At 41.6% G+C, this 15,479-nt stretch overlaps 1 protein-coding gene across 2 annotated transcripts in view; it reads right to left on the bottom strand.

The window, feature by feature from the left end:
• The window catches only part of RARG (retinoic acid receptor gamma), a 230,328-nt gene extending 216,830 nt beyond the window's left edge, over nucleotides 1-13,498 (bottom strand). For both annotated transcript variants that reach the window (XM_082245813.1, XM_082245814.1), the window contains exon 1: nucleotides 13,142-13,498. In XM_082245813.1, the coding sequence (XP_082101939.1) occupies nucleotides 13,142-13,334 (193 nt within the window). In that variant the 5' untranslated portion in view covers nucleotides 13,335-13,498. The remainder of the gene's footprint in view (nucleotides 1-13,141) is intronic.
• Between the last annotated feature and the right edge of the window lie 1,981 nt (nucleotides 13,499-15,479).

The raw sequence follows: 15,479 nt of genomic DNA, 5'->3' as shown, positions 1-15,479 counted from the left end.
TGGTCCTGAGAAACACTGTGTGCGGCACCATGTTGCTCTATGGAATCTTTTGGGAAGTGTAGGAAGTGCCCTCCCAATGATTCCTTGGCATGGCTCCCAACTGTCCATCAATTCGGTCCCATATGCTGCCATTCTTCTTTTATCCTAAACTGACCCTGTTTTAAACCTGATGTATAGCTGCAATAAATGTATGTGCTATTAAACTGTCAGACTTCTTTATATTGTTATGTTGCAGTCAATCATGTAAATGAATGTGTTTTATAGATTTAAAAACTATTGGTCAGATGGATGGAATGTTGTTCCTCTTACCTACAGTATATGAAATAAATGGTAGAAGGGCAAAGGAGTGTCTTTTGCTGAAAATATTTTAACACCAAAGGTTTCCCACTTGTTCTAGCTTTTAAAGTTAGGAGGTATGCCTTGGACATTGCCTGCAAGGATGTGCTTTATTTTGTGGGGCTGGTATTATCTCATATATTGCAGCTTAGCAGTCCTCAGATGTAGTGGCTGCATTTGTTTTCTCATTTCATTCTTTTTTTTTCTTTATTTGCACCTGGTGATTTTTGACAGTAACACACCTCCAATAACTTACTCACTGTACTGTATCAAGAGAGGAGCAGCTTCGTCACCATAGGGCAGGACTACAGAACACCTCCCCTTTTCACTATAACATGGGGTGTGTATTTTGTAGTTCACCTGAAGAAAGCTGGTGAGAGCTGATGACATTTTTGAGATCTCAGTTCCATTACAAACACTATGAATTTCTAGCAAGACCAACAGCTGTTTTTCTGTACTTTCAGAAAATGTCCTTAGCCTGAAAAAGAATTCAGCCACCACATCTAAGGACTGGTAACCTGCAATATGTTACTTTTGTGGTTTTTCAGTTGAACGTACTGGTAGTTTTAAAAATACATTTTGTTTTTTAAAATCTAAAGCTTTCATTAAAATAAAAATCCTGCAGTCCCTGTTCTGCCACTTGCTCTTATAGGGTGACAACACACTGTCCCTGTCTCCCAATTGAACTCCTGCCCTATCACTCACACATGCTTTCAATGGAGGCTACAGGTTTCAATTTTACACACATAAAAATACTGTTACGCTCAGAAATGCCATGAAGTCATCACTGGAGTGCATGCATGTAGACAGGAAGTGGTTGTTGTCATCCTTGGTAATGGCATGCAGCCATCACTGGAGTGCAAGCATGTAGACAGGAAGTGGTTGCTGTCACCCTGAGAAATGCCATGCAGTCATCACTGGAGTGCAAGCATGTAGACAGGAAGTGGTTGTTGTTACCCTGTGAAATGGCATGCAGTCATCACTGGAGTGCAAGCATGTAGACAGGAAGTGGTTGTTGTTACCCTGTGAAATGGCATGCAGTCATCACTGGAGTGCAAGCATGTAGACAGGAAGTGGTTGTTGTTACCCTGTGAAATGGCATGCAGTCATCACTGGAGTGAAAGCATGTAGACAGAAAGTGGTTTTTGCCACCCTGTGAAATGGCATGCAGTCATCACTGGAGTGCAAGCACGTAGACAGGAATTGGTTGTTGTCACCCTGTGAAATGGCATACAGCCATCACTGGAGGACAAGCATGTAGACAAGAAGTGGCTGCAAAGAGGCAGCAGAAGATTAGAAACATTCTAATGCAACAAAGATTTTAAAAAAATTGCTAAAGCATGTATTTGATCTAAAAACAAAAGCAATTGTTCAAGATACACGTCACTTTAACAATCCAAATATCCTTCATTTAGGGTTTTCATCTACTTCAAAGTGGAACTCCAGGCAAACAGCTATAGAAGCATAGTTTTACTAGCCAAATGATTTGTATTTATGCCCATCCTGTCCCTGTCTGTCACCTAGCACAGCCAGTCTCCTGGCCTGACTATTGTCTTCTGCACTCAAATAACACAAATTAACCAGCTCACACATTATGCAATTTTCTTTCCTTCCATCATGAGTGGAAGAAAAGAAAATTAATTGATTCTCCCATCAACACAATCAGTGATGATGGGGGAATCCCTCTCACTGTGCTATTGTGTTCTGCAAGAGGGGAGCCTTCCCTGCTGGCAGGACACATTAATCACTGCCATTGGCATTGTAATCGCATTAAAAAAATCTGACAGGCTAGTTTTTATGGGGTCCATTGATGGTACAACCAGCCTGCCCATAGATGGATCGAATCTTGGGCCATTCCCTGCTATACTAGCTGAGATCCATCGTATTTAAAGCGTAACTCCACTTTTGTTGAAAAAAAAACATTCCCCTCTGGGTCATTTATGTGCATTAAAAGGATTTTACCAAACTTTGTTGCAGATATCTAGCTTTTGTTATTCTGAAGAAATCCCTGTTTGTTCCTCTGTGTGTCTGTGCTGAGTGGGTCTGCATCCCTTTAGATGTGATCCTATTGGGAGTATCTCACCAAAAATGACATTTTTGTTGCAGAAATCTGACTTGTATCTTAGTGCAGACTTCTGAGAAAATTGGTGAGCCAATCACACAAGCAGGAAATTATGTTTCTGGGGTGTGGTCAGTATACATTCTGTGTACAGAACAGGTCCAGGTAGCCATATTGCATTGCATTTTCAGAAAATTACAACAGCTGCAGATTGAAAGGGAAAGGTAATTTGTAATAACATTCAATTTGAATATGATTTGTGTCGCAATTGTATACGCTATATTATTTTTTCTTTATTTGCTATTTTTTTCCCCCACAAAAGCGGAGTTACCCTTTAAGTCATTTTTGCGCCCCAGCCTGCAATTGGACAATGAAAGATCAGCAGACTGATAAGGTCATATCTCTGCTTTCTTGCCAGCATGTATCAGTACATGCGAATACATATCTGACTGGCTTCAAGTACTGCCCTTCTCTCTATTAAACTAGCCATATACTTTTAGATTGCTCTTGTTTAGTCCATAGTAATCTCCACTGGCAGCTATTTCATTCAGACACCCACAGCACTTGTGGCTGTCTGAATACCTGAACAGTAACTGCATCTTGGGCCTCATACACACGGGCATCTGGAAAAGTCCCTCTGAACACCAGAACTGCTGGAAGGAAAATATGGCTTAAAAAATACACAACTGCATACTGCACATTTGTTTAAGCGTATTTATGCGCATTTAGACCTATATAGCCTTTGAGCATACATGCATTCTACTGGCCAGAATATCTATTTATTCTGGCCATTGGAATGCATTAACGCTCAAACGCTATACACATCTAGTGTTTATGCGCATTTAGATGCGTCTAGACACATATAGCATTTTTCTGCATTTAAAGGAGAAGTACATTCAAAGCCTTTTTGGTTGTACTTCTATGGATTACAGGAGTGCAGTTCGTTCTGCACTCCTGTATTTTAGCTCTGAAAAGGTCCTGATCAGAAGTCTAGACTGGGACCCGGCTCAGCATCTTAGTGATTGACCAAGAGCCTGAGCCAGCCATTTCCACCCCCTCCACAGTCCAACTCCAGGGAACGCTGAGCAGAGAGCTGGAGACTGATAGTCCCCGCTGTCTGCTCAGAGCGCAGGGGGAGAACTGAGTAATCAGTGGTGTTTGATCTCATTACAAAGCTGGCAGGGGACAGATGCAACATCAGATTGATGCTTCCCCAACTACGTGAGTGTAAGGTCTTTGTTTTTTTTCTCAAAGCCTTTTCTATTCTTTTAAGCTACTCACAAGAACATGGATTTATTTCAGCCTGTAAATACTCCTCTTCTAATACTGTGTATGCATGGACACAGTGGGGTGGATTTACAAAATGCAAATAGACTGTGATCTTTGCAAGTACAGTTGCACTCATTTAGTGAACGTGGTGAAACTTCACTTTGTAAAGAATACCCAATTAAGTGAAAGGAAAATTAAAAAAAAAAAAAAACAGTATTTTTGCTTGCAGAGGATTGGATGATGGAAATCAGTAGAGCTTTACCACATTTACTGTGCTCAGGGGAAAATTAGTACAACTGGACCTGCAAAGTACACAGTCTAATTGCCTTCAGTAAATCCACCCCACATAGACATTCTTTTACAGGCTGAAAGAAAATGCCAAAAGCGGCAATTTTTAAACCCAGAATGCATGAGTCCACTGGATGCAGTCACTGTTTAGCTGATAATTTTCCCGGCTCAATAATCAACTTTTGTCACGCCTGGTAGTGCTGACAGGGCTGCCCATGGCTCACATTTTGGCCAATCCAGCAGGAATTGGTTGTAAATTGAGCCATGTATAGCTAGCTTCAGCCTGAGTACTGCTGCAGTCAAATTCAAGCATTTAACTGCATTTATTGTTTTTTTTTCATATCTGTATGGAGTTCAGACTTAGGGTCATCAAACAAGGTACAATCTTTGAACAGTCAACTTTAGCACATCAAAAACTTTGTAAAATGAGGACCTACTTAAACTAGCCAATCACTTAGTATATAATTAGGCAGGTGCGTGCACAACATAGTTGTTGGTAGATATACAGGAGAATTTCATTGCTTGTGGAATGTAAAGGCTGGTACACGCGGGCCGAATATAGGGTGGTTTCAGCTGGTTTAACAGAAACCGGCTGACATTTGGCCAGTGTGCACAGCAGCCTGGCTTCTGTCGAACGGGCATGCTGGAAAGTCAGCAGCCAATCTGCACTTGATGCAATGGCTGCAAGCGCTGACCGGCGTGTTCTGGTGGGGAAGGGGGGTGCTGGTTCCCCTGTCGAAACACAATAGTTCAGAGGGGAGAATTCTGTACTAACATTGTATAGTTAGTACAGTGAACTCCTCGGTTTTTTTTTTTGTTCAGCCCACTGGGTTGAAAAAAAAAAAAAAAACTGCCTGTGTGTACCAGATATTAAGGTTCATTAGAATGAAGCAAAAAACTTCTCACACACATAATTCAACATAAAAAAACAAAACAATATACTCCTATGTATATCCAATAGTTGGTAATGTTCTATGATGCTGTATAGTGCAGTTACTCAAAAAATAGGACAGAACTGACAGCTCAAATAGTTTGATTTTATAATTGGATATATTAGTTATATTAGTATTAGGGGAAGATCAATATACAGCAACGCTCTCAAAAGCTGTGCGCAAGCAGTAAGACTTCTGAGATTCCCAGTCACTGTCCAACCACTTATTTTATTTTTAACATGGCCTAGACGCACATCTAGCCAAAGCTGACCCCACACATGTTGCATGGCAGCAACTTTGACCATACACCGATCAGCCATACCATTATGCCCACTGGCAGGTAAAGTGAACAACAACATCTCTTTACAATGGCACCTGAAAGTGGGTGGGATGTATTAGGCAACAAGTGTGCAAGTTGTCCCAGAAGTTGATGTGTTGAAAGCAGAGTGAATGGGCAAGCAGAAGGATTTGAGTGACTTTGACAAGGACCAAATTGTAATGGGTAGACAATTGGGTCAAAGCATCTCCAAAACTGCAGCTGTTGTGGGATGTTCCTGGTCTGCAGTGGTCAGGACCTACCAAAAGTGGTTCAAGGAAGGAAAACCAGTAACAGGGTTATGAGTGGCCAAGGCTCATTGATGCACGGGGGGAAGAGAAGGCCTGTGTAGTCCAATCTAGTAAAGGAGCTACTATAGCTCAAACTGCTGATAAAGTTAATACTGGTTCTGATAGAAAGGTGTCAAAGACCCAGTGCATTACAGTTTGTTGTGTATGGGTCTGTGTAGCCGCAGACCGATCAGGGTGCCCATGCTGACCTGTGTCCTCAACCAATAGAAGAAGGTGGCCTTGTCCATTTAATCACATTTTCTTTTACATAATGAGGATGACTGGATGCATGTGTGTCGCTTAACCTTCCTAGCGGTATTCCCGAATGTGGCTCAGGGTTAAATTTCAGTGCCAAAAGCAGTAAGCTGGATCCTGGTAGAGAGGGTACTCACCTTGTCCCCGGGATCCAGTGATGTATCCCAGTGGTGTGCGGTGGCGGATCTTCTTCCCGATGCTCTGTGTGCCCCGCCTTCCGTCTCCTGCGACGTGACGCTTGCAGGGGGGTGGAACCGGCGGTAAATTCAAAAGTAAAACACCAAACACACTGATATATTGCAAAATAAAATAAATTCACATTAGTTTGCCCCCCAGTGCCCTTTCCTGCAGTTTTACTGTACTTTTTATGTATATATATATATATATATATACACGTATATATATATATATGTATATATATATATATATATATATATATATATATAAAATATATGTATACATATATATATAAAATATATGTATACATATATATATATATATATATATATATATATATATATATATATATATAGTATATACATATATACATACATACATACTTATAGTTATTTATTGCATTATAATTTATGATTTTGTGTTTCAAATTTTATCATACCCGAAATGTTATAAAGAAGAACGCACAGTAAAAAAAAAATCATATGTAAATAGTTGGTTTGGGCTGCTCATTCTTAAGAATTAAATGCAAAGTAATGGTACCGCTTTCAGCACCTGAAATCGGAAAGAATCATACCGCCAGGGAGGTTAACTGGGGAAGAGATGGCATCAGAATGCAATATGGGAAGAAGGCAAGCCAACGGAGGCTTAAAAGCATACCTTCAGAGGTCTAATGGAGTCCAGGCCTTGAAGGGTCAGGGCTGTTTTGGTGGCAAAACTGGGACCTACTCGATATTAGGTGGGTGGTCATAATGTTATCGATGATCAGTGTATATTCAGTGTGAAAATCAAGACAGGCATTAGAATGCCAATAGGAATTGATCTTTCCATGGCTACCGCAAACTGAAATGTAAGTGGTTGACACCCTCATTGCACATTGTAATATAACTTCATTAATGTGAAAAGGATGACAGCTACAATCTAACACAACATGTACAAACAGCTTTTCTGAAACATAGCCACAATATTTTCATTGAAAGTAATATTTCTCTGAGGACAGCAGCCAATTACACATAATTATTTGTTGTGTTGAGAGATCTCTGAAAGGAAGCTGGAAAATGTGAAGTACGGAGGCAGGAGATGCTAGTAAACAATGAGTGAAGGAATATGGAGGTTGATGTAAACAGACAAAAAGACAGGAACGTCGCACCCCTCCCTCAGGAGTGCCCTGGAGAATGTATTCTTGATTATTATTATTATAACAAAAATAATTATATGTTAAGAGTCACAACTATGAGCCACTGCACCCATGGGTGCGGTTCTCCTGATGGAACAATTTGTCTCGTGTAAAAATACCAACTTGGCACGGTTTCTTTCCAACTTAACTGAGATGTGCCTAAAACGCAGGTACTGCCACCGTTGTGCATAACCCCAGGCTTTGTCACAGAACATCTCTTCTTAGTTACCTCAAACAGCCTAGTAATCTGGGGACAGATGGGCTTTTGTGTTCTGTGACTGACATTTGTCTAATGTGACCTCAAACGACTGGAAGTGACAATGCTTGTGACATTAAAACGTAATTAAGGTGCTTGCCTCAAGTATATTCTGGAAGAAGTTAGGGAAATGTCATAAATGTCATTCTGCAAGCCTTTATTATTTATCGGCGACATAGAGTTGGCGCAATGTCACCACTCTCCTTCACTCTTGTCATTGATAAAAGGGACGACTGGGCAGGTTGGGCAGCGACAAGTCAGATGTACTCTTCATTACCTCCTGAGGATCTACGGATGGGTCCCTTAATTTACAGCCACCTAATACTGACCTCACACCAGTAAATAGAACTTTGTAACAGTCTTCATTTTTACCTGAAGTTTTAATTTCATTTTAGTCATAGTCTTTTGACTTAAATGCCATATTAGTTTTAGTCGTATTTTAGTCATCTGAATTGTTTTAGTTGAATTGTTTTAGTTTTAGTCGTATTTTAGTCATCTGAATTGTTTTAGTTGAATTGTTTTAGTTTTAGTCGTATTTTAGTCATCTGAATTGTTTTAGATGAATTGTTTTAGTTTTAGTCGTATTTTAGTCGACTAAAAGCAAACGGGTTTAGGTAAATTGTACTGTAATGCATTATTTAAGTATTTCTTTAGAAATTCCAAACTTATTATATACTCCTGGAGTAAAAACAAAAAATCTAATAACATGTTATTATTCATGCTATTAAGGTTTGAACATGCACTATAGACACAGATTTAGCCGTTGTGATTTATAACCAGTGTTCATATTTTACGTCAAATTTGAATTTAGTTTTAAATGTTGTTCATTTCATTTTTTTTCGTATTTTAGACTAAAATAGTGTTAATTTCTTTGACAAAAATAGCACTGCTTTGCAACTATCTATCTTTATTCTGGTTATTTATATTTGACTGGTTGCTGGCGTGATGAAAATGTATTATATGGTAAATAATTTATAAGCAGAGGTTACCATGAGTGAATACCACATTTTCAAAATGACCAGTAGACCCAGAGACATAGGCAGCTGAAATTATATGCTAACCTTAATTTTTCATTGAGTTTGTCTCTGCCTCTTAAGTCTTCCTGTTGGTAAGTGAAGTTACCCATCACATCTCAGAGGGCAGATAGGGCCAAGCCCAAGGTGACCTTGAAATGTTAAGTAGTTTCACTAAAAGTGTTTTTCATCAAATGCTCAGTTTGAATAGTCCAAAATGTAACATCCATTCTGTCCCCACAAAATGGGGGCATCCTAATCACAAGATGTAAGCATTGTGGAAGGCTGAGGCTGCAGGATACAGGTAAGTATTAAGCTGGGGCAGAGTAGGATGGGTTACTGGGTTTTGGGAAAGGGGGGCCAGGGTAGGATGGGTTACTGGGTTTTGGGAAAGGGGGGCCAGGGTAGGATGGGTTACTGTATTTTGGGAAAGGGGGGCCAGGGTAGAATGGGTTACTGAATTTTGGGAAAGGGGGGGCAGGGTAGGATGGGTTACTGTATTTTGGGAAAGGGGGGGCAGGGTAGGATGGGTTACTGTATTTTGGGAAAGGGGGGGCAGGGTAGGACGAGTTACTGTATTTTGGGAAAGGGGGGGGCAGGGTAGGATGGGTTACTGTATTTTGGGAAAGGGGGGCCAGGGTAGGATGGGTTACTGTATTTTGGGAAAGGGGGGGGCAGGGAAGGATGGGTTACTGTATTTTGGGAAAGGGGGGCCAGGGTAGGATGGGTTACTGTATTTTGGGAAAGGGGGGCCAGGGTAGGATGGGTTACTGTATTTTGGGAAAGGGGGGACAGGGTAGGATGGGTTACTGTATTTTGGGAAAGGGGGGCCAGGGTAGGATGGGTTACTGTATTTTGGGAAAGGGGGGGCAGGGAAGGATGGGTTACTGTATTTCGGGAAAGGGGTAGCAGGGTAGGATGGGTTACTGTATTTTGGGAAAGGGGGGGGGCAGGGTAGGATGGGTTACTGTATTTTGGGAAAGGGGGGGCAGGGAAGGATGGGTTACTGTATTTCGGGAAAGGGGTAGCAGGGTAGGATGGGTTACTGTATTTTGGGAAAGGGGGGGCAGGGTAGGATGGGTTACTGTATTTTGGGAAAGGGGGGGCAGGGAAGGATGGGTTACTGTATTTCGGGAAAGGGGTAGCAGGGTAGGATGGGTTACTGTATTTTGGGAAAGGGGGGGCAGGGTAGGATGGGTTACTGTATTTTGGGAAAGGGGGGGCAGGGAAGGATGGGTTACTGTATTTTGGGAAAGGGGGGCCAGGGTAGTATGGGTTACTGTATTTTGGGAAAGGGGGGCCAGGGTAGGATGGGTTACTGTATTTTGGGAAAGGGGGGGCAGGGAAGGATGGGTTACTGTATTTTGGGAAAGGGGGGCCAGGGTAGGATGGGTTACTGTATTTTGGGAAAGGGGGGCCAGGGTAGGATGGGTTACTGTATTTTGGGAAAGGGGGGACAGGGTAGGATGGGTTACTGTATTTTGGGAAAGGGGGGGTGTAGAAAGAAAAAGCACACTTTCTGTTAAAGCCTACTTATTCTTTAAGTTCTAAGCAAAGATTGTCACATACGGTTTGAATTTTGTCCGATTCCTGCTAAATCTGCCGAAGTTCAAGCCACCACCCAGCTCACCAACAATTATCAGCCAAACAGTCGCTGTTCAGGTATAAGGGCAAACATGGGTGCTACGGCTGCCTGAATGCAATAGGCAGAAGTGAACTTCTATCCATCCACTTTGTTAGCGTGCATAGAGAATCGATTATTTGCTATATTGAACTGTGGGCTCATGAACAGAATGTCAAGAAATCTTTGGCCAATTTAAAAACAAAAGCTGGCCATAGATGGACAGATTCAGCAGGGACTGGCCAAATTTCAATCCATGTGTGGCCATCCCTGTTCCTCAGAAGTCAATCTTCAGATCAACTCCAGCTGTAGCAGCTGATCAGTGTATACTGACAGCAAAGAGTCTTGCTATCAGAATGCAATGTCCCAACAGGGTGGATTCCTCTATCTATGGGAAGCCACCTCCCATGGGGGCACTTGTGTTTACTCGCTCCTGAGCCCTGTGGTTACGTCCATTGCCACAGACAGTAAGACTTTCCCTGCCCCCCCCGGCCCCCTGTCCCTTGCCCCCTGACCCCCCCCCCCCCCACTGGCTTTGATTGACAGCACTGGGAGCAAGTGGCTCCCAGTACGCCAGCAAAGCCAGCGAGACCCAAAGTGAGGGGAGAGAAGAGCTGCAAACATGCACAGCGCTGGACCAAATGAGGGCTCAGATAAGTAAAAGTGAAGGGGATGCTGATGCCTAAACATTTTTTACCCTAATGCAAGGAATGTATTTCAGTAAAAAATGTTTAGGCTTTAGAACCACTGTACCTTTATTGCACTTTTACTGTTACTTCTCTTTGCACTGTATGCCTGTACTTATTAATGATAGCAATACATCAGTTGTCCTTTTTTGATTTAATTTGAGAGTTATGTCCCACAGCAAGCAATCGTCAAACCAAAGTGAAATATGAAAGCTGAAGGGTTATTGGCTTTTACAGAGCAATGCAGACAGTTCTTACTAATGACAAGTTGATAAATGAGCCATTGATTGAGAGAGCTCAGACAATCTAGACTTGACCTGCAGTCATATATGAACCAATCTACATCAAGCCTGCAGCAAACTAGTCAAAACACATAACTTTGGTGACTGCTTACATATGAGAAAAGACCATTTACAAAATAACTTACGTATATTTAAAAAGCAATGATGTCACACCTGGGAAAAATCTAACATTTATAGAAAACTGTATGAAATAAGTCACATGAAGTGCGCTGTGGTGGAAATCCAGACAGCTAAAAGCAGAAGTCTTTATTAGTATTTCTACATAAAGAAAACTGAAACTTATTTACATTAATAAAAAATCGGCTTCAAGATAGGAAATGTCGGAGGAATATTGGTTTTGCAACCCACTTCACTAGGAACTAGAAATTTCCAATGAGGCTTTGTGTAAGCACCAGTGTAAGAATTACCAAAATGAAGATCCACTGGTCTTGTTCTACGTGGTCATTCAGTTCCTCTGGGACCACAAAACCAGAGTACGTTAATGCAGAATATACCCTTATTGTTTCTTTTTATAAGGCTAACAAAAGGAACATTTCTACATGTGTGAATTTTTTCTATAATTCCAATTAGCAGCCAACCAGTGGTGTTATAACTATGTGGTATTATACTCCTCTCTGTACACAGAAGAGTCTGGAAAATTGTGTCTAAACCAAAAGACATTCACAAAGGCCAGCAATCGTGAGGCAGCCAATGGAATTAGCTGTACAGGCAGTCCCCGGGTTACAAACACGATAGGTTCTGTAGGTTTGTTCTTAAGTTGAATTCGTATGTTAGTTGGAACCGGTACATTTTTAAGTGTAACGTCAGGCAAAAAAGTAATTTTTTGGATAGCATAGGGAAGGTTTAACACCCCTGTGGTGTTTGTTTTGCTGTCTGTGCCCCGTTCAGAAGATTTCACCTCACTTTCTGTCCCTGTGACAATTAGGTTTTCAAAATTTTGGGTTGTCGTGGAAAAAAGGATTGGTGATAAAGCTTCAGTGGAAGCACCTTTTTACTAGGGATGCACCGATCCGACTTTTTTGGTCCCGATCCCGATGCCGATCTTTTGCTTGTGAAATCGCCGATCCCGAGTCCGATCCGGAAGTACTGTTTTCTGAGCTTATAACAAAATAATACTTCCGGATCGGTAGATACCTTATAAAATTGTACATTTAAGAGGTTAAACTTCCCTCCCCTGGCAGACGGAACGAAAAGATACATTGTATGCATTGTGTTTACTTAACTGGGAGACTGAGAGCCGGTTCACACTGGGGCGACATGTCAGGCGACCTGGTCGCCTGACAAGTCGCCGTGGGTCGCTCGCCATAGATTAGCACAGGACCCGTTCTAATAGGAGCGACACAAGTCACTCCGACTTAGAAAAAGGGTCCTGTACTACCTGCATTGACTTCAATGATATGAAGTCTGTGCATGCCGCTCCGAGGTCGCGGTGCGCGCTGTGCACCGCGACTTCACAGGTCGCCCCGGCAAGTCGGGTTGCTCCTATGTGAACTGGCTCTGACAGGCATTTGCAGGAGGCTCTTTTTTTTTTTTCTTTGACAGCTGTTCTATGCTCCCTCACAGCTATGTAAAGAGCAAAACCGGATCGGCCCGTGGATCTGTTAATTTTACCGATCCCCCGATCCAGCTATTATTATCGCCGCCGATATCCGATCCTAATATCGAATCGGTGCATCCCTACTTTTTACCCATGATAACTCTTACAGGAGTAAATTTCCCTTCCTATGGGGTGTATTTCCTCTCACTTCTTGTTGTCTCCCTCCGTTTGTAAGTATCGTATGTAAGTCAGATGTATGTAACTTGGGGACAACCTGTAGTAGGTTGCAATAGGTCATTGGTATACAGTACTATTCCTTTATTAATTACTTTAAAGTTTGGATCCCATGGAACTGGTAACTTTACTAATTACTTTAAATTGATATGACCTGTTCTTGGTACCTAGTAACTACAAAACAATGTAAACTGACTTTAATGAACATGAAAGCAACATGACTAAATAAATTCTACCCTATTTAAGACCACAACATTCTAGTTCAGTTAGCAGGCCACATACAGTATGACCTGGAGGAGCACTAAGGGTCTTTATGTGTTTCCCACACCTGTTAGATAGGTCAGCATATACTGTAGTAAATATATATATATAAACTAGTGTTAAGTGCATACTCACACAGAGAAGCCATTTCTTTAGGCAGATCGGTAGGAAAATTTCTAAAGAAGCTTCCATTGGCAAGCATTTCAAATGGCGGGGAACTCCTGATGCCTCCACTAAAAGCAAATGGATAGACAGACTGGGGAAATCCATTGACGTGACCGATTGGTGGACCGGATCCACATAAACGCTCCTTGCTGCTGTTTGCCATGGTGATATGGAATCTCAGTAGCTCACTCAGTCCAGCAGATCCTCCTCAGGCAGTTATTTCTTGTCTAGTTACGCTGCGATAAATCCATCCTGCACTTTTCTGGACATGTGAGGAGTGATTTAATGGCCAAGCAGTACACTGCAGTCTCTCACATATTTTCCTGAAAAAAAAAAAACCACAATAAATTAGCGTGAGTTTTTATCTATATCTCAAAGGCTTGCCCAAGCTTAGATTTCAGTGGCGACAGCATATAGGCTATGGTGAAATGTAAGTAATGAGGAATGTGAGATTGGTCTTTACCTGCTTATTAAGCCATAAACTATCGTCTTCTACTGAACTGACATTACAGAGCGATTTCCCAACCTCTCTAAGGTAAGCTGTGTCCCACAGGCCCCGCAACCAAAGTGACTCTTGTCACAAGCGGTAAACTTTCACTTATATGTAAATGAACAAATACAACATCCTAAAAGTAAAGTGCAATACGTACAACTGAAGCTTGCAATTTACCTACAGCTAGCTTATGAATATTGTCTCTGAGACATATAACCTAGTTGATAAATACTAGCATCAAAACAATGAAATTATTATTAAAACTTAGAATTTCTCCAGCTTAAAGTGTTTTCTTCATTTTCAGGCCAGTGAAAGTTTACAGGGTTTAAAATATCTCTGTGACCCTGTTGGGGAACTTTTACTTCACTTCCTGTACTGGGGACAATGGATCACCAGAACAGGAAATGAGGAGAGATCTTCAAGGGAGATAAAGATATTAGTGACAGAAGTCTTTTTACTAGAGTAAAGTAAAGCTAGAACCTTCATCAGGTTTTTAGGGTCAGCATCACAAGGGTACACCTGGCAGGCAGGTAAGTAGAAATTTTAGAAGAAAGGCTCAGCAACTGCAGCCTCATTGTTTTTCACTCTCATGTTTCCTATAAATACTGTATATATTTACAGTGAGCGCCCATTCAGACTGGCGCGACACGACTTGCTGGGGTGACCTGTGAAGTCGCGGTGCGACTTGCAGGGACTTCATATAATTGAAGTCAATGCAAGTCGCCTCCAGGTCGCCCCAAAGTAGTACAGGACCCTTTTTCTTTTTTTCTTTTTTGACTTGTGTCGCTCCTATTAGAACGGGTCCTGTACTATTCAATGGCGAGCGACCGACCGCGACTTGTCAGGCGACTAAGTCGCCTGACAAGTCGCGCTAGTGTGAATGGACCCTTAATGTCCAGCAAAGTTATTTGAAATCCTTGCCATTCAGTTATTTACAGGAACAACCAGATAAAGATGTTTATCCAGGACCACACAGCTGCTGCATCCAGTATGAAGGGACTCCTCTTTTCTTTTTGGATTTTTTATTTTTTTTATACAATGTAACAGAAGGAAATAAATATTGAAAAGGGGCCAGGACCGCCCCCCCCAAAAAAAAAAACCATGGTAGATATAAAAATCCCAAACACCATAGTAGGTGGGAAAAGAGAAGCCCACCAGACTCTGAGTGACCAGGAAAGTCAACATGATGCCTTAGATCTCACACTGTAGATATACACAAATGTATATGTACAATTACAATTCAAGAAATGGACTGCTATTTTTCAGAAAAGCTATAGCCGCTAGCAGTATTCATTGTGTTCTGCCAGCCGGGAAGGCTCTCTGCCAGCAAAACACATCAGCAATGCAGGAGGGATTCAGCAGTTTTCTTTCCTTCCAACCATGGTGGAAAGAAAAAAAACGAATCATCTATGGCTTGCCTTAGGCACAACTTACATTTCTAGATGTTCTCTATAAGATAAATCTTCAGTTTAGTTGAACTTTAAAAGAGAAGTATGGGTTTTTCTTTGCAGAATTATACTTACCTAGGTGGATGCAGCATGAGACCACACAGCGGAAGTGACGCGTTGCGTATCCTTATCCCTATGCGTATCCATAGATACATAACACATCATTTCCGCTGCGTGGGACACAGGTGGAACACGGAACAGCGTCCCCTGCTTTTTAAAGAACTGAGAACAAGATTGTACACTGTAAGTGGAATTTTAACCTTTATGAAATAACCGTGTTTGATTACTGCGCAATGAGAGGCCATTCTGTTTTCTTATACCCCCCTATCTGAGAATAACTACTTCATCTGATGAACTCAGGGACATT

Source organism: Pelophylax lessonae (assembly GCF_965119305.1).
Source record: "Pelophylax lessonae genome assembly, chromosome: 2".
NCBI classification, from domain to species: Eukaryota; Metazoa; Chordata; class Amphibia; order Anura; family Ranidae; genus Pelophylax; species Pelophylax lessonae.
This window is presented reverse-complemented; position numbering and strand designations above follow the sequence as displayed.